The sequence below is a fragment of the Dipodomys spectabilis genome, unplaced genomic scaffold (assembly GCF_019054845.1).
Source record: "Dipodomys spectabilis isolate Male_0828 unplaced genomic scaffold, ASM1905484v1 ptg000043l, whole genome shotgun sequence".
In the NCBI taxonomy this organism is placed as follows: Eukaryota; Metazoa; Chordata; class Mammalia; order Rodentia; family Heteromyidae; genus Dipodomys; species Dipodomys spectabilis.
In genome coordinates, this window is record NW_024870720.1 from 30,940,833 (window position 1) to 30,962,759 (window position 21,927).

Sequence of the window (21,927 nt, forward strand, 5' to 3'; positions counted from 1 at the left end):
TGGTATAGGCTTTAGGCAATCTATTGTATATAAATTCATTAAAGCCACAACATTTATTATGAGCCTCCTTCCCTCCCTCCCACCTTTTTGTGGACTTGAAGTCCAGGGCCTTGCATTTTTGCTTAGCATTTTTGCTCAAAGCTAGTGCTCTACTACTCTACTACTTGGAGTAGTGGAGCTACACCTCCATGTCTAGCATTTTGCTGGTTAAATGAGGATAAGAATCTTATGGAGTTTTCTGCCTGGGATGGCTTTGAACTATGATCCTTAGATCTCAAGGCCTTCTGAATACTGCAGGCATCAGCCATTAGTGCCTGGCTTAAAGTCAGATTTTTATAGCTATTGTAGCCATCAGAATTTGAAAATGGAGTCTCTTTCATTGATTATTAATCATTCTTAATTTCACAGTATAAAAATAGGATAACAAAAACGCAACCTGTAAAATTATTAACATAAGTGATCTTGTGCAAAATTTTTCTTTTCCATTAAAAAAAAACGGAATTGTGAAGCTTATTTCCACACTAAAAACTTGAGTGTTTTTAATTTCATTGAAATTAGTTGACCACATAGCCGCAGCACCAGGAATCTTCCTGGAGAAGGCATTCAGTGTGTTCTCTGGAACTGCAAACCATCCATGGTATTGTAATATGAGGAGCACAAGTGAGCTCTGTTTTCCCAGGAGAGAAAGGCTTCAGGGAAGAATTCTAACACCAATAAGATATGCTCACAGTTGTTGTGAGCTCAAGCAGTCAGTGCCATTGGATAAAGTGGCAAAGGCCCCAAGTATAAAGTAACTACCTAAGCCCCGCCTCCATGGCTGTTCTGAGAGGGTTCTGTGCATGCAGAGCCTATGCTAGGAGCTGTGCAGATGAAGGCAAAGAAGCCTCACTATCTTCACAGTAAATGGATGAGATGGAGCCAGTTTGTGTGCTGAGAAAGTTTAAATATGTTGCATTATGGTGGTGGCAACATTGCATTAATTGTAAGGAGTATATATGCTCCACTGTGAGCTTCTCAAAGCTCTTTTATGTATCTGGAAGAGTGTTTGCTTGTTTATGTGTTTAAAAAAAACAGTTTTTCCTGAATAATGCAAACTATCAAATTGGTTAGTGTGTGTGTGTGTGTGTGTGTGTGTGTGTGTGTGTGTGTGTGTGTGTGCGCGCGCACGCGCGTGTGTGTTGCTGAATGCATATATGAAGTAGTCACTTCTCAAGTTCATATTTCCTGGGATCAGTATACTTAAGACATGAAATAGAACTGTGGGAGGGAGAGGTGATTTTGTAGGAAGGGTGTGGCTTTGGAGTTGGGAGTACCCTGAGTTGTGAAGAATCTAAGGAGGTATGTGTGGGCACTTAGAGAGTCCATGTCCAGAGGAGAGGAAGAAGCCAAGTGCTAGTGGTACATGCCAACCTGGGCAGGAAAGTCCTTGACTCTTTATCTCCAATTAGTGAGCAAAAGCTGGAAATGGAACTGTGGCTCCAGTGATAAGGCACAGCCTTGAGCAATAAGGCTAAGGGACAACACATATGCCCTGAGTTCAAGACCCATACTGGTACCAACCTCTGCCCCCACAAAAAAGTAAAAAGGAGAGGAAGGGAAAGGTTTCATCTGTAATGTGGTATGACACTGAGCATTCAGACTTCTCACCTCTCAAATGTTTCTCTAAAATTCCAGAATGAAGAGCTTCGAAACTTGTCCCTTTCTGGCCATGTTGGATTTGATAGTCTCCCTGACCAGCTGGTCAACAAGTCCACTTCTCAAGGATTCTGTTTCAACATCCTATGTGTAGGTAAGTGATCTATCTCTGGTTGTCTAGCCTTAGATCAGTGTCTAAGGTAAGTGTCAGATGTGCATATGCAGGGAAATATGGAAATGACATTGTTCCTCTTCAGTGAAGCAAGACAGTAATACTGGCTTTACATATGTGACGGTTTTGTAAAGCATGAGATGGGAGGGTTTTGGTATTATTCAAATTACTACTTTTATTTAGGTTGCCTGGTCAATCAACTGGCCAGTTTAATATTCGTTTTTGGCAAGGAGAAGAACTTGGACCTTACCTAGCCGACAGGAAGTTGAAAGAATCACTGAGATGCCTGTAGCAAGCACTGAAAAGCCTCTTAAGAATTCATTTGTAGGGTCTCTGATTATATAGAACAATAGAAATCTACTAAAACCTTTTCTGAAGGTATATGTCTCCAGTGAGTAAAATCAAAAAAGACTTTGACTACTTAAAAAAAACAACTTATGATATTTAAAACCTTTGTTCTTCTAGGCTGGTGGTGTGGCTTCAGTGGTAGAAGAGTTGCCTAGCAAGTGTGAAGCCTTGAGTTCAATCCTTAGTCCTAGAAGCAAACCCAAAATCAACATTTATGCTTATAGGGCACAAGACAATCTAAAGTTCTTTTTTATGTCTGAAATAAATTGGCCTCCTTACATCAGAACCTGTAGCTGGTAGACAGCAGAATCTGAAGGGATAGGGCTGATTTGATTTACCAGTGTCATATTTATGCCCTTTAAATGTACCACTGTAGTCTGAGCCTCTGACCTATAGGTTAACTTTCCTGTTACTCTGAAGAAATGTCCCTGGATTACAGAGATGGTTTAGGTCTGGGCAAAGTGGCTCAGATCTCTAATACTAGTTCCTCAAGAGGCTGAGATTGAGGATCATGGTTTGAAATCAGCCCAGGCAAACAAATCTGAGAAACTCTTACCTCTCATTAACCAACCAAAAGCCAAAAGTGGAGTTAGAGCTTAAGTGGTAGAGTGTCAGACTTGAATGAAAATCAAGAGCACAGGACCTTGAGTTCCAACCCCAGTATATGAGAGAGAGGGACAGGGAGGGAGGGAGAGAGAGAGAATACTAGAGTGAACTTAATTTGTTGCCATAGTCCTCTTTGCATATCCTTTGAGATATACCACAGCAATTCTCTATCTGGCCAAGTGGACCACCTTGCTTCTACACTCAACAAGATGTGTTAGATTTCCTTCCAAATAAGATAAAGTGAATTTAGACAGGGTGTTTCAATGTAAGAAGCACCATTGGCTTACTTTTTAGTAATAGCAGTTGGGGGAGCAGATGTTTTCCTTTTTTCACAAACTTAAGAAATTGAATGCATTGTAGCCTGTGTGCTAGGCTTAGGAAAGCCTGTGAAGTAGAAAGTCACAGTTGGCTGGCACACTGGATGGACCAGCCTGCTCTCTGGCACTATGTTTCCAGCACTGGATAAGAGAACGACTTCAGAGACACAGCCTGAGCAGCCAACTCTCCCCTTTTCTCACATGAAAGCCTTTTAAAATTCAGCAGGACATCTCTGGAGTAGGCAGCTCGTTCCACAGAGTGGCATAAATGAGTTTCCTTTGGTACATGCTCATTGCAGAGCTGGGCAGTTTTTCATTAGCATAGCAATTTGTTGGCTTTTTATTGAAAAGGATGCTGAATTGTAATCATAGGCCAATTACTGTTCTGGCTGGTCTTCTAAAGCTTCCTCAACTCTGTCTTCAAATTTGGCTTCCCAACCATATCTGGTTTTTATGTCTTGGCTACTGAACAGTAGTGGAATTGGGCTTGCTGGGTAGGCTGGGTCTAGCCAAAGCATGGTGTGCAGTGACTGAGTAGCTGGTCCTCATATTGAATAGCACAGTTCTGATGCTGATTGGAATTCCTCATCAGTCCATCTGTACTGCCCTTTGAGATTTCTAAAGCAGACACTACTATGATTCTTAGGTAATAATACCATAATTCTTAAATGCTTATTCTGCTTTCATTCTTAAATACATTTAAGATTAGTTTATTGATTAATTAATCTAATACATGCTGGCTTTTAAAAGTGTCAAGGTCTCCTCCTTTTACTTCCCAGTCCTGTTTCTATTTCTGAGAGAACACAGGATCCTTTTAGAAGCTTTTGACATCTTTGTCCAGAAAAGAATTCTGTCTGGTAGCTTATAACAATAGTAGTGTTTTATCTTCTGCTTGTGATGTCAGCATGGTCTTCAGGGTCATATCTCTTTCAGGAACTTTGGGGCAGGGAAGAGAAACAGTCCTTGCTTTTGTAGCTTTTAGAGGCCTGTGGTCTTTGGCTCCTGGGTCCTTCCCTCTGTCTTCAAAGCCAGTAATGTGGCATCTCTGACTGTTCTTATATTAGGAAAAATTTCACAGACAATTGCAAAACTCAAGTTTAAACTCAAGATTATATCTATCTCCAACATGCACTGACAAGGAAATACATTGAACTGTGGAGGCCAACTGGCTCCATGGGGACAGAGAGTGTTCTCAGGGTGCTGTCTCTGGCTCTTGATCCCACTTGCTTCTGTCAAGCCTCACCTTTGGGCTTTTGCCTATTAGCAGCAGTTTCCTAGCAGTTAACAGCTTATTGACCCTCAGGGAAGGAAAAAGACATTCCTCATACACCAAACTGAACGTCATAGGATTCCTGAGACTGACCAGGACTAGGTCACATGCCTAGCATTATTATTTGAGAGATGGGGTCAGGCCACTCCAAAATACTCAGGGCTCCCTGTAGAGAAAGATGTCACAATGAGACAAAAAGCTCTCTCATTCTTTTTTTAAAATTTGTTTTTTACACAGATGAGACCATTTTTTTTCTTGTGTGTTTCTTTTCTTTTCTTTTTCTTTTTCTTTTTCTTTTTTTTTTCTTCTAACTCCATACAAAGTCCTGAATATCTTGCTGTGCAAGTATCTTCAACCCTCTAGGTTTTCTGTAATTTTGGAGATTGCTGTGGTTTCCACATGCTGTAACTCCTGAGTTTACTTCTTGGGAGATTACTCACTGATGGGATTGAGAGATTGGGGCCTTAGAGTTGGCAGGAGGTTCCTAGATCACTTTCTTCAGGGGTCATGGTAATTCTCATAAGCTCCTGAGTCTGTTCTTTTGAGAAAATTATTATAAAAGAACAAGCCTGGGCCTGGTGCCAGTGGCTCATGCCTGTAATCCTAGCTACTCAGGAGGCTGACAGCTGAGGATTGCAGTTCAAAGTCAGCCCAGGGAAGAAAGTCAGTGAGACTCTTCTCTCCAACTAACCACCAGAAAACCAGAAGTGGAAGCTATGGCTCAAAGTGGTAGAGCAGTAACCTTGAGCAAAAAGAGCTCAGGGACAATGCCCAGGCTCTGAGTTTAACCCCCACAACTGACAAAAAAAAAGGGGGGGGGGCCTTGGATGAGGAGAACAAGCTTGGTTATTCCTAGCCTCTTTGACTCCCTGTCTGGCCATATGGTCTCTCACTCTCACATCATTTCTGCTATGTGAGCACTAAAGTTGAGCTGATCTCTAGCTGGTACCATGCCTTTGAGCCTCCCGAATTATGAACTTCTTTATACACATTTTTTTTGTTGTTGTTGTTGGTTGTGGGGCTTGAACTCTGGGCCTGGGCTCTGTCCCTGAGCTCTTCAGCTAAAGGCTACCGCTTTACCACTTGAGCCACAGTACCACTTCAGGTTTTCTTAGTTGTTTATTGGAGATAAGAGTCTCAGGACTTTTCCTACCCAGCTGGCTTTGAACCGTGATCCTCAGATCTCAGCCTCCTGAGTAGCTAGGATTACAGGCGTGAGCCACCAGCTTCTTTATACACTTCTTTATAAAGTTACCCAGCCTCAGGCCTTTCAGTAGAGAAAATGGATTAATACAGAGCTCTTTCTTTGGTTAAGAGCAGAATTAGTTCTTTGGAAGACGGGAATCTCAGCATTAAATACTAATTTGTCTTCAGAGGGTAGGACATATCATATTCCTTACCACAGGTATTTTATGGCAAAATATCTATATAAGAAACAAATTCTTACAGACAATGCAGAAAAGTATTCCAACAAATAAAAATATGTGGACCGTCTATTAGAGGAGTAGCATCACATTTAAACTGAATGTCTATGCTAATTTTTTCCCTAGCTCTCACCCTACTGTCTATTTATGTTTTTACACAGTGCACACATGTGTGATGTGGTAACATTCTTCTCTTTTTCATCTTGGTAATTCACACATGCATAAATTAAGATTAACCTCATTCATTTTGTTTTCATTTATTTTTCTATTAGTTTTATGTTATGAATATGACAGAGGAGTGAGTGATTTATGGGCACTGTTGGCTCACATCAGTAATGCTAGCCACTCAGGAAGCTGACTTTTGAAGATCACAGTTTAAAGTCAGGCTGGGCAGAAAAATCTGAAATTCTTATCTCCAATTAACCACTAACAAGCTGGAATTAGAGCTATGGCTTCAGTAGTAGAGCACAAGCCTTGAGGGAAAAAGCTAAGGGACAGTGTTCAAACTCTGAGTTCAAGCTCCAGTATCAGCCCCTCTCCCCCCACAAAAAGTTATAGTCACATTAAGGAAAATGTTTTTATCAAAAAGCTATGGAATCATAATTTTATTTTGTGGCAAAAGCTTGTAGTAAAAAGCAGAGGAAATAAACCAGGGCATAAATGGATCCTGGTGTGAATTTAGGCTACTTTCAGAGGTACTAAATTAAATGTCTGCTATTAGAAGCCCCATCAGTGGAGTCCTGGGAATAAATGTAATCAAGAGTGGGAGAATGGATTTTGCTTCTCCAAGAAGAGAATCCTGACAATAAATCGAAAAACAGAACATGGTGGGGTTAACAGCTCCCTTACTCTCCGCCTTATAGCACATTTAATCACCCCCCAAACTACACTTTAGTTTGAACACAGCCTTTTATGTTATCCATGCTGTATTTCTCTAAGGGATCAAAATTAGAGTAAAGGTAGTATTTAGCTTCTTTAGAGCTTTATTTTTTCTTTCATAATGCAAAACATATTTGGAATAATACACACATGCACACGCTTGATTGCTTTGAGGGGATGAAAGGAGAGAAATAAAATATCGACCAGGTTAAGGTTTTCACCCACACTGTAAATGAAAAAGTTCACAATTACAGCTTAAACATTTAGTCCCCTCTTCTTTGTTCCAGGCTAGAAGTAGCTTACAGAAGAAATGACTAAAGATGAGACTGACGCGGGCAAATAGGGCCAAGCCTCAGGGCGGGAGGCCTGCTATCAGGCTTGCCGATAGCAATTAATTTATGAGGCAGTAATTTGCCAGTAGTATTTGTTGGGTACCTATTATGTGTCAAATGTGAACTAAAAGTTGAACATCAGAGATTTATAGTATCTATAATGGAAAACATAAATAGTGGGTCCAGACAAAGCACACCTGAAAAGCCTCTCCTGGATTGTCAAAAAGAAAGATGGTAGAGGTCTAGGTGTGAAGATGTCAGAGTGCCAGCAATGGGTGCAATCCTATGTCAAGTGCTATTGTTTAAGTCCCTCCTGTGGGCCACAGTGGTATGCCAAAGCATATTTCATCAAAGATGTGTAAGGAATGCTAATAGCACGGCTCATTGCGCTCTCTCTCTCTCTCTCTCTCTCTCTCTCTCTCTCTCTCTCCCTCTCTCTCTCTCTCCCCCTCCCCCTCTCTCCCTCTCTCTCCCTCCCTCCCTGCCTCTCCGCCTCTCTGCTTACCTCCTCTAAGAATATGATCTCGATTCTAGAGGCTGCAGAAAACCCACTAAACACAGCTGAATACTTTTCTTGGTAGCCAGGCTTGGCTGACACAGGTGAGCAATTTGATCCATCTCAAGTGCCTTCTGGTTAGTCAGACAATCCTGCTGATGTTTTTCATGTCCACCTTAGAGTCTGGAAGGAACCAGCCTGGTAGAATGGAGGAGGTAGGACTGCTTTCCCCTGTGATGTGGGCGTCTTGTTCACCAGCATTGGCAGGAGGATCAAAAACAGAAGCCATAGATAGTGCTTCACGATAGACTCTAATTACTCTAACAACTGTGTGTTTAAGCACATGACTGACAATAGAATCAACAACAGACTGAAAAGTCTAACCAAGTGGCAAATCTCAGTATAAATGATAACCACTATCATTTTTATTTCCAATTAGCTTTTTAATACATACCTTATCTGTGCCTAGTACTCTGCTAGGTAGGTTGGAAATACTGCCAGGTTGGTGTTAGTCATATTGCTCTGGTTGTTTGATTTGACCTGGAACCTGGAACCTACAGGCTCTCAGTTGTTACTCAGAAAGGAACTTTGTTGCTCTTTTTTGGTGTGTTTACTGATACTAGGCTTGAACTCAATAGCCTAGGTGCTGTCCTTTAGGTTTTTTAGCTCAGGGCTGAGTCTACTACTTGAGCCATACCTCCTCTTCCAGTTTTTTGCTGTTAATTGGAGGTAAGAGTCCAGTAGAATTTTCCTGCCCTGACTGGCTTCAAACCTCAATCCTCAGATCTTACCCTCCTGAGTAGCTATAATTATCATCATGAATTTTCAGTGCTGACTTACTTTGTTGCTCTTGTGGATCCTCAAAAGTATAGACAAAGCCGGGTGCTAGTGGCTCATGCCTGTAATCCTAGCTACTCAGGAGCCTGAGATCTGAGGATCACGGTTCAAAGCCAACCACGGCAGGAAACTCCATGAGACTCTTATCTCCAATTAAGCACCAGAAAACCCGAAGTGGTGCCATAGCTCAAGTGGTAGAGCGCTCACCTTGAGCTAAAGAGCTGAGGGACAGCGCCCAGGCCCAGAGTTCAAGCCCCATGACCAAAAAAAAAAAAGTATACACAAGACCTTTCTTCCAAGTTCAGTGAGAAGTCTCAAAAGCTAATGCACTGAAAAAATTCCTTTAGTTCTATAGTTTCTTTTATTCTCAGACTGTCATTTCCCACTGACATGCTTTTGGTGAATCACACTGGCACTAGCAGTACCATGTCTAATTACAGCTCTCACAAGCAAAGAACAGAGAAAAGGAAAACAAAACACTTTGAAATTTAGAGTACCAGTGTTTCCTTCAACCCACTGATTAACCCTTGCTATAAGTAGGGTCTGAATGCTAATTGTTCATAATTTCCACCTTACTGTAAGTAATCATTAAAATTAGTAGGCCTTTGGGGAAAAAAAAGTATAGTGTTCCAGATTTACATATGCTTTAGTAACTCTCAATCTAGTATAGGAGATGGTAATTTCAGTCTTGTCCAGGTAACCTAGAATTCTTGTCTTATAAATTGAAGTTTTTATTGCTGTGCTGAGGGAGACAGATGAAAGTTAAGTAGGTCACTTTCTACTGACAGGTCCTTTGACAGCATGGAGAGACTGCAAGTAAGCTCTGCTGCTCTTCCATTGTCAATGTCTTTGAAAATAGGTAAATCTTGAAAAGAAGCTGGCTGCACTGGAGATAGTTGCAGTTCAGTCTCACAGATTTCAATACTTTGAGTACTGAGGGGTCCACCACATTCCTCTGTCTCTGTTTGTCTGTCTCTCTCTGGTGCTTGATCTCAGAACTAGAGTGTGCTTCCTTAGCTTTTTCTGTCAAGGCTGGTGCTTTACCACTTGAACTACAACATCACTTCTAGCTTTTGGTTGTTAATGGATAAGAGTCTCACAGACTTTCCTGCCCATCTGGTTTTGAACTGTGATTCTCAAATCTCAGCTTCCTCAACAGCGAGGATTACAGGTATAATCCATTGGTGCCTAGCTGGCCTACCACATTCTAAGTCTTAAAGGTGAGGATCACACTTCATTTTTTTTAATCCATCGTAGTAACAAAATGGCTCAAAGTTCAGACAGGAATCATGGTTGTGAGCTGGGTCAGTTTCATCACATTAGGGAATAAAGACTAGTTACAGAATTTTTGTGGATGGGTTTTGTTGTATAAATACTCAGAAAAGTAAGGAAGACAAAATATATCTTTGGCTGCTACTCAGCCAGACCTCAGAGCTATCTAGAATGACATTCAGGATGTTATAGAAGTTCAAAGAAGCTGGGTGCCAGTGGCTCATTCTTATAATCCAAGCTACTCACAAGACAGATCTGAAGATCACAGTTCAAAGCCAGCCCAGGAAGGAAAGTCTGTGAGACTCTTATCGCCAGTTAATTACCAATGAGCCAGAAGTGGAGCTGTGGATCAAGTGGTAGAGTACCAGCCCTGAGTGATAAAAAGCTAAGGAACAATGAGTGTCTAGGCCCTGAGTTCAAGCCCTAGTACTGGCACAGTATCCTTTGTTGTATTATACCTAATATGTATTCTTATCACATAGTAGATACTCAAGTGTTCCTTTAATAAATGAATTTCTAATACTTCACTCTGTATTGACCTACTCTGTTGTATACTCCCAAGGAATGATGTATATACAGCATGCCTTCCATGTACCTACAGTCTCTGCTGCTTCATGGCTCCTGCTAATTTCCTTCTCTCAGCCTCTTCCCCTTTTCATGCCATGGCATTGTGTGCAGATTGTATATCTCATTCAGATAGAGACATTCTGGTTGGATGGGTCCACCATTATATTGCAATACAACAGGCCCTCATAGTTGTACTGAGCCCTGGTGAAATTATCTGTGATCAACTTGCAAGGTCACAAGAGTATAAGGTATGATGCTTATAGAGGAATGTGGTTAGGCAGACACTTAGAATGTTGTTCCCATAATAATAAGTTAGAGTCTGCTTGGTATTCGGTTTTGTTCTAGACCAGATTCTAAGATATGGGGAAGCACCATATCAGGCTAGTTCATTGTCGCATTCCCAGAACTTGGCACAGAGTTTGGTACATAATAGGCACTGGAAAAATACTGGCTGAATACAAGCTGAAGTCTCCAGTCTACGATTTAGATGTAGGATGGACATAGTGGGAAAAGTTAAGGAATAAGTAGACTGTACTTAGACACCTTTTGTCATATAAACAATTTTTTTAAGTGGCAGGCTACATAAGGCTTCTAATCAGAAAAACTCAGACCTAGAGACTCTATCTTGTTTTACTTTTGCGTTGGTTTGGAAAGCAGTGAGTACAACACAGAGCTTCTCATTAATGGATGGGTCCTTGTAGAGGAACTTTACTTTTTCCCAGGGGATGCTACTCTCCTAAAATTCATTACAGCAAGGCTTCTGAAGCAAAAATGCTTCCAGGAACATTATCAGGGTTACAATTTGTTGAAGAGGCTGCTACATATTGGCCTATTTAAATTAAGCTGGATTTGTTTGTTTGTTTCTTTTTCTAGTACTGAGGGTTAAACTCCGGACCTTGAACTTGTTAGGCAAAGCACCCTATCAGTTAAGCTATGCTGCTAGCCTTTTTGGTGTTAGTTATTTTTTTGAGATGGGCCTGGCTGGGTGATACTGTGGTCCTATTTAGGCTTCTTCAGGTCAGTTAGATGACAGATGTGCACTTAGTGGGTCCAGTCATTGACTTAGATGAAGTCTGAAGATTTTTTTTTTTTTTGGCCTGAACTGGCCTGGAACCATGATCCTCTTATCTCTGACTCCTAAGTAGCTAAAGGCTAATCCACATGCATGGCTTCAGCTGGAAGTAGTGTTTTAAAAAATTACTGTTGTTTTGGAGGCTGGGAAGGTGGCTCAGTGGTAGAGTGTTTGCCTTGCTTACATGAAGTCCTTGGTTTGATTCCTCAGCACCACATAAGCAGAAAAAGCCAGAAGTAGTGCTGTGGCTTAAGTGGTAAATCCCTAACCTTGAGCTGAAGAGCTGAGGAACAGTGCCCAGGCCTAGAGTTCAGGCCCCATGACCCACTAAAAATAGATAGATAGATAGATATTGTTGTTTCAGAGGTAATATACAGTGGGCTTACCTTTATGTCAGGTAATAAGTACATTTCCTTCCTTTTGCATAGTGTCATCTGTTCCCTCATTCCCTCCCATCTCCTCCCACAAGTTGCGTAGTTCACTTCCATAAATGTCCAGTGCAGCCAGTGAGCTCTGCTGCTGCATTTTTTTCACCCATTTCCCACTGATTCTGTGTCCTCCCCCACCTTCCCTCAGATGTGCCCGTGTATATACTGTACACGAGGTAAAGAACACAGTCATCAGAAAACATAAAGACAAATTAAGAAATGGTCCTTTGTTACCTTATCTTTGGAGTTCATTTCAGTATGTATATAATTCTATATCCATACGAAGAGGAGCTTGGGTTTTACAACTTGGTATGGGAGCATCTAGACTCCTATATGGTTTGTCATGTCCCATTGCGTTTTAAGTCTATAACTTCTGCATATCAGGGAGAACATCCACCATTTGCCTCGCTGATTTGACTTACCTGACTTAACATGATTTGTTCTAGTTCCATCCATTTTCCCAAGAATGCCATTATTTTATCCTTTCTAGTGGCGGTGTAAAATTCTATTGTATATAAGCACCACATGTTTTGAGTCCATTCATCTATTGAGGGGCATCTGGGTTGTTTCCATATCTTGGTTGAGATGGAAGTCTTCATAGATTTTTTTTTAAAGCTGTCTTTAGGGCTAATGTTTCTTGATTTCTACCTCCCTCTCTCCACCATTATATGCTCAACCACCATTACCAACTTGGTTCATTGTCTACTATCTTTGACTCAACAGAAGAATTAGGACTATTTTGAAAGTTGAGTTTAGTTTCACTATGGCTCCCCATTTGGATCTCCCTTAACTTTTTATTTTTGCGTGTGTGTGTGTGTGTGTGTGTGTGTGTGTGTGTGTGTGTGTGTGTGTGTGTGTGTGTGTCCATATGGGGATTAAACTCAGTACCTGGGAGCTGTCCTTTAGCTTTTTTGTTTGTTTCTTTTTCTCTCAAGTTTAGTACTCTATCACTTGAGCCTCACCTCCACTTCCAGCTTTTTGGTGGTTAATTGGAAAGTTGAGTCTCACAGACTTTCCTGCCTAGGCTGGCTTCAAACCATGGTCCTCCAGTCTCAGCATCCTCAGTAGCTAGGATTATAGGCATGAACTACCAGCACCTGGCTTCACTCACATTTTGACTGGTATAGTATTAGGTATCTATCACTCTGCTTTGCACAGAGGGGCCTAATCAACACTTGAGTTAGTATAATTTAATTAGGGCATCATTTCAACTTAACAGCATTTTAATTTTGTCATAAATGTTATCATGAACATATTTGCCATCTTGACTCTAGTTGAATGGAGAAATAAAAATAAAGGCAATGTGGAGGCATTATATAGCCCTACAGCCAGTAAGTGGCCAGAGTGGCTCTGCCCCTTTATAATATGGCTTTAGGCAAGGTATTTAAACCTTATCTGACCCTACTTCTCTGTCTGCCAGGTAGGAGGAACTATATAGTACTTATGTAATGGGGGGAATAGTAGTAGAATTTAGAGGGAATGTATTAGAAACCCTTGCCTGACAAAAGCACTCAGAAAGCACTCAATACCATTAGGAATTACTGTTGTCAAGAGATTAAGAGAGTGGTTTTGAAATACACACACACACACACACACACACACACATACACACACACATATGATTATTATTTGTAGTACTGGAGTTTAACCTTTAGCTTTCTTTGTACTTGCTAAGCAGACATTGTACCACTTAAGCTACTTTCTCTTGTTCCCCCTCTCTGCCCAACTGGTAATGGGGCTTGAACTCAGGGCCCAGATGCTTTCCATTAGATTTTTTGCTCAAGGCTGATGTTCTACTACTTGAGCCACAGCTCCACTTCCTGCTTTTTGGTAGTTAACTGGAGATAAGAATCTCCTCTTGATTTTCACATCTTAGCCTGAGTCGCTAAAATTATAGGTGTGAGCACTGGTGCTAGGCTCTGAGTTGTATGTATATATGTATGTATTTATTGGGGGGCATGGTGGTCCTAGGGCTTGAACTCAGGGCTTGGGCACTGTCCCTTAGTTGTTTTTTGTTTTTTTTTCCTCAAGGATAGTGATCTACCTATTGAGCCACAGCTCCTGTTCTGGCTCTTTGGTGGTTAATTGGAGATAAGAATCTCACAAACTTTCCTGCTTGGGCTGTCCTCAGATTTCAGCCTCTCCTGAGTAGCTGGGATTATAGGTATGAGCCATTGGCACTTGGCAGGTTTGTTGTTTTTAAGCTAGGGTCTCACTATATGCCTAAGCCTGTCTGGACTGCCATTTGTGCTCCCTTTGCTAATGCAATGGCAGGAATATGCTATTTACCCAACCATTCTGCTTCCCCATAGCTTGGGGTGACAAACGTGCACCAGTGCTCCCAGATGCTGGTTGAGATGAAATCTCATGAACTTCTATGCTTGAGCTGGCCTGGCTTCCAACCATGATACCCCATTTCCATCCCCAAGATAGCTAGGATTATAGGCTTGAGCCTCTGTACCTGGTGGAAACATATGTCTTCTTGATAACATGAGATAATAGGAATTCAGCAATATAGGTTCCCTGCCCACTATTTCTGTAGTTTTGTGTATCAAGCTTTAGGAGAAAACAAGATATAGTTTTTGTCTTTGTAATATGCAAACTAACCATAAACAAAGCACAAATACTGTTTTTTTTCTATTCAGAGGTAAATAACATCTAGACCTGTAAGTTCAAGCTCTTCTACTGAATAGTTTTTGAAATCCATTGAGGCATTTCTAGGGAAGTGTATCATAGAGCATCCATAGGAAGAACTGACTGTCTTTTCATAGTGTGATTTCTGGTGATACCGTCCTAAAGAAAAACTTTACAAATGTGAGTAATGAAAAAATTGGACTGCTATCTGAAAGACATTGACCTATTAATCTGATTTTTCCTTTGTGTTTGTCTAGGGGAGACAGGCATTGGCAAATCAACGTTAATGGACACTTTGTTCAACACCAAATTTGAAAGTGACCCAGCTACTCACAACGAACCAGGTGTCCGGTTAAAAGCCAGAAGTTATGAGCTTCAGGAAAGCAACGTTAGGCTGAAGCTAACCATTGTTGACACCGTAGGATTTGGAGACCAGATAAATAAAGATGACAGGTACATGTTGGGATTTTGTGGGGATAAAAATGGATAAGGAGGGCTGGGAAGGTGGCTCAATGGTAGAGCACTTGCCTTGCATGCCTGAGGCCCTGGGTTCGATTCCTCAGCACCACATAAGCAAAAAGAAAAAGCCAGAAGTGGCGCTATGGCTCAAGTGGTAGAGCGCTAGCCTTGAGCTAAAGAGCTGAGGGACAGTGCCCAGGCCCAGAGTTCAGGCCCCACGACCAGACCAAAAAAAAAAAAATATGGATGAGGAGCTATAAAAATCCATCCTATGGGCTGGGAAGGTGGCTCAGTGGTAGAGCGCTTGCCTTGCATGCCATGAGGCCCTGGGTTCGATTCCTCAGCACCACATAAGCAAAAAGAAAAAAAAAAAAGCCAAAAATCCATCCTAGGTGAATTCAAAGGAGTTAAGTGATCTGGATGTTCTTCAAGTTGTGGATCTTGGTCCTCTTATTATGTGAAAAACATGACATCTTCATTCTCAGAGAAAATTTCTAACAATATTCTTCCTTGAGGTCAGAATCAGAAAACAAAATTGATTCTTGCTGGTATAAAGACCCTTTCTGAGTGAGTTATTTATTTATTTATTTATTTTTATGCCTGTCCTGGAGCTTGAATTCAAGGACTGGGCACTCTCCCTGAGCTTCTAGCTAGAGGTTAATACTCTACCACTTGAGCCATAGCTCCACTTCTGGCTTTTTGATGGTTAATTGGAGATAAGAGTCTCACAGACTTTGCTGCCCAGGCTAGCTTCAAGCCATGGTCCTCAGATCTCAGCCTCCTGAATAGCTAGAATTACAAGTGTAAGCCACTGGCACCTGCTCTCTTTCTGAGTTTTTTTTTTTTTTTTTTTTTTTTTTATTGTAAAGCTACTATACAGAGGGTCACAGTTACATGAGTGAGGTTATGAGTACACTTCCTCTTGAACATTGTTACCCCCCTCCATTGTTTTCCCCCTACCATCCCCTCCCTCCCTCCCTTCCCCGAGGTTCTTTTTTTTTTTTTTTTTTTGATTGTGATTAAATGATTACATAATTTCAAAGTCACAAGTTCATTCTAACTTCCCTGGAGCAAATTGTCTACCACAGTCTGTAATATATAACAGTGTTCACATGTTATATACCATATTTGTGATCAGCAGCATGAGGATATTTAGTAGTGGTTCAACCAGATGAGCGGGAGTTCTTTGTTTCTTAAGTCCTGTTAGTTTTGTCGTATCACTAACCTTTTGGATTTAGCATCCACTTATGAGGGAGACCATGTACCGTTTGTCTCTTCGTTCTTGGCTTACCTCGCTCAACATGATTCCTTCTAGCTCCATCCATTTCCCTGCAAATGCCATTATTTTGTCATTTCTAATGGCTGCATAATATTCCATTGTGTATAGATACCACAATTTTTGGATCCATTCATCTGTGGTGGGGCACCTAGGTTGTTTCCATATCCTAGCTATTGCGAACAGTGCTGCAATAAACATGGAGGTGCACGTGTCCTTGTATATTGGTTCCTGTTGTTCAGGGTAGATGCCTAGAAGTGGTATGACTGGGTCGTAAGGGAGGTCAATCTTTAGCTTTCTAAGGACCCTCCAGACTGCTTTCCAAAGTGGTTGTATAAGTGTACATTCCCACCAGCAGTGTAATAGGGTTCCTCTTTCTCCACATCCCCTCCAGCATTTGTCGTTGGCTGATTTGTGGATGTGGGACATTCTGACTGGGGTAAGGTGGTATCTCAGGGTTGTCTTTATTTGCATTTCCTTCACCACCAGGGATGATGAACATTTCCTCATGTGTTTCTTTGCCATTTTTATTTCTTCATTTGAGAAGTCCCTCTTTAGTTCCCTTGCCCATTTAGTAATTGGTTTGTTAGGTTTGGGAGGGATTAGTTTCTTGAGTTCCCTGTATATACAGGATGTTAACCCCTTGTCTGATATATTGCTGGTAAATATTTTTTCCCAATTAGTTGGTTGTCTTTCTAGCTTAGTTGCGATAGATTTAGCTGTGCAGAAGCTTTTTATTTTAAGGTAGTCCCATTTGTCGAGTCTCTCTCCAACTTGTTGTGACCCTGGGACTCTGTTCAGGAAGTTCCTTCCTGTGCCTATTAGTTCAAGTGTCTCTCCTACTCTGTCCTGCAGTAGTTTCAGAGATTCAGGTTTAATGTTAAGGTCTTTAATCCATTTTGAGTTGATGTTGGTGCATGGTGATAGGCTGGGGTCCACTTTTAGTTTTCTGCATGTGGCTGCCCAGTTTTCCCAGCACCAGCGGTTGAAGAGGCTGTGTTTCTTCCATTGTATGTCTTTGGCTCCTTTGTCGAATATCAGCTGGCTGTAGGCCTGTGGATTTATATCTGGATCTTCTATTCTGTTCCATTGGTCTTCGGGTCTGTTTTTGTGCCAGTACCATGCTGTCTTTGTGATTATAGCTCTGTAGTAGAGTTTGAAGTTCGGCATGGATAGCCCTCCCATATTGTCTTTATCCCCTAGAATTGTTTTGGCTATTCTAGGTCTTTTGTTGTTCCATATAAATTTTTGGACTGTTTTCTGTATTTCAGTGATGTACGTCATTGGGATTTTAATAGGAATTGCACTGAATTTGTATATTAATTTTGGAAGTATCACCATCTTTACTATATTAAGTCGGCCTATCCAGGAGCATGGGAGGTCTTTCCATTTCCTAGTGTCTTCTGCAATTTCTTTCTTTAACTTTTTATAGTTCTCATTAAATAGTTCTTTTACATCTTTGGTTAGGTTAATTCCTAAATATTTTATTTTTTGGGAGGTTATTGTGAATGGGGTTGCTCCCTTTATTTCCCTCTCTTCCTGTGCGTTATCAGTGTATAGGAAGGCAACTGATTTTTGTGGGTTTATTTTGTATCCTGCTATTTTGCCGAAGTGACTTATGATTTCTAAAAGTTTGGGGATGGAGTTTTTGGGATCGTGGAGGTATAGTATCATGTCGTCTGCAAAAAGGGATAGTTTCACTTCTTCTTTCCCTATGCGGATCCCTTTAATGTCTTTTTCTTGCCTTATTGCCCTGGCTAAGGGTTCTAGGACTATGTTGAAGAGGAGTGGAGACAGTGGACATCCTTGCCTTGTTCCTGTTTTTAGGAGGATTGGTTGTAGCTTTTCCCCATTAAGTATAATATTGGCTATTGGTCTGTCATAAATGGCTTTTATTGTTTTTAGAAATGTTCCTTCTATTCCTATTTTCTCCAGAGCTTTTAGCATGAATGAATGTTGAATTTTATCAAAGGCCTTTTCTGCATCTGTGGCGATAATCATGTGATTCTTGACCTTGGCTCTGTTGATATGCTGGATTACATTTATTGACTTACGTATGTTAAACCATCCCTGTGTCTCTGGGATGAAGCCTACCTGATCATAGTGTATTATTTTTTTTATGTGTTTCTGGATTCTGTTAGCTAGAATCTTGTTAAGGATCTTTGCATCTGTGTTCATCAAGGAGATTGGCCTGTAATTCTCCTTTTTGGTTGGGTCTTTGCCTGGTTTGGGGATGAGTGTGATATTGGCTTCGTAGAATGAGTTTGGGATAGCTCCCTCCTTCTCTGTTTCTCTGAAGAGCTTGAGGAGTATGGGTATTAGTTCTTCTTTAAAGGTCTTATAGAATTCTGCTGTGAATCCATCTGGTCCTGGGCTTTTTTTTGTTGGAAGACTTTTGATAGCTTCCTGTATCTCATTATAGGATATTGGCTTATTTAATTGGTTAACTTCTTCTTTGCTCAGTTTGGGTAACTTGTATTTCTCTAAAAATGCATCCATTTCCGCCAGATTTTCTTCCTTTAGAGAGTATAGCTTTTGAAAGTAGTCTGTTAGAATTGTTTGGATATCTTGGGTACGTGTTGTGATGTTTCCCGTGGCATCCCTAATCCTATTAATATGGGTTTCCTCTCTTCTTTTTTTAATTAATCTTGCCAACGGGCCATCAATTTTGTTTATTTTTTCAAAGAACCAGCTTTTTGTTTGGTTTATTTTGGTTATGGTTTTCTGATTTTCTAATTGGTTAATCTCTGCTCTCAATTTGGTTATCTGGCTTCGTCTAGTAGCTTTAGGTCCCATTTTTTCTTGTTTTTCTAGCTGTTTTAGTTGCAACATGAGATTATTTACTTGGTCTGTCTCCATTCTCTTGATGTGGGCACTGAGGGCAATAAATTTGCCCCTCAGGACTGCTTTTGCTGTGTCCCACAAGTTTCTTTGTGAGGTGTTTTCATTTTCATTGAGTTCTAGGAAATGCTTTATTTCTTCTCTGATCTCTTCTGTTACCCAGGCCTTGTTAAGGAGTGTGCTGTTCAATTTCCATGTATTAGAGAAATTTCTGCGGTATGCTTTGTTATTGAGAGCTAGCTTGATTCCACTGTGGTCAGATAGGATACAGGGGATTATGTCGATCCCTTTGTATTTGCTTAAGTTCCTTGAATGAACTATGATATGGTCTATTTTGGAGAAAGTTCCATGAGCTGCTGAGAAGAATGTGTACTGTGTTGTTTTAGGGTGAAATACTCGGTAGATGTCAGTTAATTCCGCTTGAAGTATGGCCTCACTTAATTCGGTAGCTTCTTTGCCAATCCTCTGGTTGGTAGACCTGTCCTTTGGTGAGAGTGGCGTGTTAAAGTCTCCTAGTATTATCGTATTGGGATCTATTTTATTCTGTAAGTTTGAGAGCATTTGTTTAACATATCTGGGTGCACCGATATTTGGGGCATATAAGTTGATGATGGTTATATCCTCCTCTTGGATTGTTCCCTTTATTAATATGTAATGTCCGTCCTTGTCTTTCTGTACTGATTTTAATGAAAAGTTTATTTTGTCAGATATCAGGATAGCTACACCTGCTTTCTTATTGGGGGAATTTGATTGGTAGATCCTTTTCCACCCCTTCACTCTGAGTTTGTTTGTATGTTTGGCTGAGAGGTGGGTCTCCTGAAGGCAACAGATGGATGGGTCTTGTTTTCTGATCCAGTCCTCAGTTCGTTTTCTTTTAATTGGCGAATTCAGCCCATTTATATTAAGAGAAAGTATAGAGAGATGCATTGTTGTCCCTGCCATTCCGTTTTCCTAAGTTTTTCTTCTTTCCTTTCCTCCTGTGCTTGCTCAGTTAGACTTTGAGTAATGCCTGTTTGGGGCAGGTCCCAGTTCCTGGTTGCTTTCTTCAGGTTGTGTCCCCCCTCTTAGAATTCTTTGTAATGCTGGCTTAATGTTTATGTATTCATTTAGTTTTTCTTTGCTATTAAAAGTTTTCAGTTCTCCATCGAATGTGAATGCTAGCTTTGCCGGGTATATCAGTCTGGGTTGGCAGTTATTGGCTCTCAGGGCTCGTATGGTGCTTTCCCAGGCTTTTCTTGCATTCATTGTTTGTGTGGAGAGATCTGCAGTGATTCTAATTTTTTTCCCGTTGTAGTATAGCTCCTTCTTCATTTTTGCTGCATGCAGGATTGTTTCCTTATTATTCAGATCCATCATTGTTACTATTATGTGCCTAGAAGTGTTTCTCCTGGGATCTTGCTTGTTGGGTGTTCGATAAGCTTTTGTGATGTAGTTAAGATGGTCGTTTTTGAGGTGGGGAAAATTTTCATTGACTATCTTGTTAAATAGGTGTTGCATTCCCTTGCTCTGGAATTCCTCACCTTCGTCCACTCCGATTATGCGAAGGTTAAATTTTTTAGCATTATCTGCTTGCTCTTGAATTTCCCTTTGGTTTAATTTGAGTGATTTTTCCATATCTGTCACTTTTTGGTCCAGTTGGTGTATTCTGTCTTCTGTATCTGACACTCTACCTTCCATTTCATTCACTCTGTTGACCGTGGCTTCTATTGTGGTTTGCATGATGGAAATGGATCCCTTTATGGATTCAATGTTGGTTCTCAGAGTACTGATCTCACCTCTCAATGAGGTGATATCAGTATGCATTACCTCTAATTTGGCGTTTATCTCACTTCTTACTGAGGTTTGTGCAGCTTCTATTTTTGCATCCAATTTTTGTTTGATATCCTGTATATCTTTTGATAGTTCATCCTTGTGCTCTTTCAATTTCTGATCCATTTCTCGCTTTATTTCTTGAGTCATTGCCTCCAGCAACCCTTGGATGTAGTTTTTGTCTTCCATTCCTGCTTTGCTCCCACTGGGGCTCTCCCCTGCGTGGCTGCTGGCTTTTGAGGTGAGCTTGCTGTCCTGGGTAGTGGTAAACCTTGTGATTTTTCTCTGTGATTTTCGCATGGGGGTTCAGGAGACTGCTCTTCAATCTTGTTTTGGTGTGTCTGTCTTTGCTTGGTTGCTGATTCTCCTGTAGGTCGTCAGTTGTTGTTGCAGTCCGTCAGTTGTTGTTGCAGTCCCTCTTTCTGAGTTTTTATAAGAAGGAATAAATTAGCTTATGTAATTTTTTTCCAGAAAGGTCTTGGAGCCAGGTTTTAGGCTTTTTCCACCAAGAAAGGCAATTTAGTGAAATATGTAATCACTCTGTAAAAGTGTTAGCAGAAAGGCCTCTTTAAACTTCATCATCTTTTTTTTTTTTTTAATTTAATTTAATTTTATTTTATTTGTGAACATACTGTACAGAGGGGTTACAATTACATGGGCAGGATAATGCGTACATTTCTTACCAAGCATTGCAGCCTCCTCCTTTGTTTACCCTTCACATCCCTTCCCAGCCTCCCCCCTCCCCCTCAATCCCAATCCTTCTCCTCCCCCCCGCCCCCCCCCCCCCCCAAACTTCATCCTCTTTAAACTTCTCAATATCTGTGATTACAGGGATGGCCCTAGAACCTCTACCTGACCTGTCTAAGTGTCTTCTCTGTTATTTCTTGCATGAAGCTGCTGCCTGTGTTACTCTCTCTTACAGGTTATGTATGGTTACATCTGCTTGGGAGACATGAAGCCACATGCAGAAAACTAACTGGAAGATTTGAGTATTCACTTATTTTTAGCTGTGCAAAATATGAAGGCATTAAAGAGCAGAAGGAATTTGGAAAGAACAACGGTCATGTTTCCCTAGACTTTGTCTAGGACAGAACGAAATACTTGATTTAATCACCAAATTTTTACTGATTTGGATGAGAACTGAGAGTCACTATGCTTTGTATGCTTTTTTATTTTTTTTGGAGAAGCCACAGCTTAGGATTTAGGAGAACACATTACAGTCTGGGTTTGCTAGTGACAAGCCATGGACCTTA

The 21,927-nt window shown here is 40.8% G+C and overlaps 1 protein-coding gene across 2 annotated transcripts in view; it reads left to right on the plus strand.

Moving 5' to 3' along the window:
• Septin11 (septin 11) overlaps positions 1-21,927 on the plus strand; it is a 100,264-nt gene that overhangs the window by 48,937 nt on the left and 29,400 nt on the right. For both annotated transcript variants that reach the window (XM_042678049.1, XM_042678050.1), the window contains exons 2-3: positions 1,675-1,789; positions 14,547-14,742. In XM_042678049.1, coding sequence (XP_042533983.1) covers positions 1,675-1,789; positions 14,547-14,742 — 311 coding nt within the window. The remainder of the gene's footprint in view (positions 1-1,674; positions 1,790-14,546; positions 14,743-21,927) is intronic.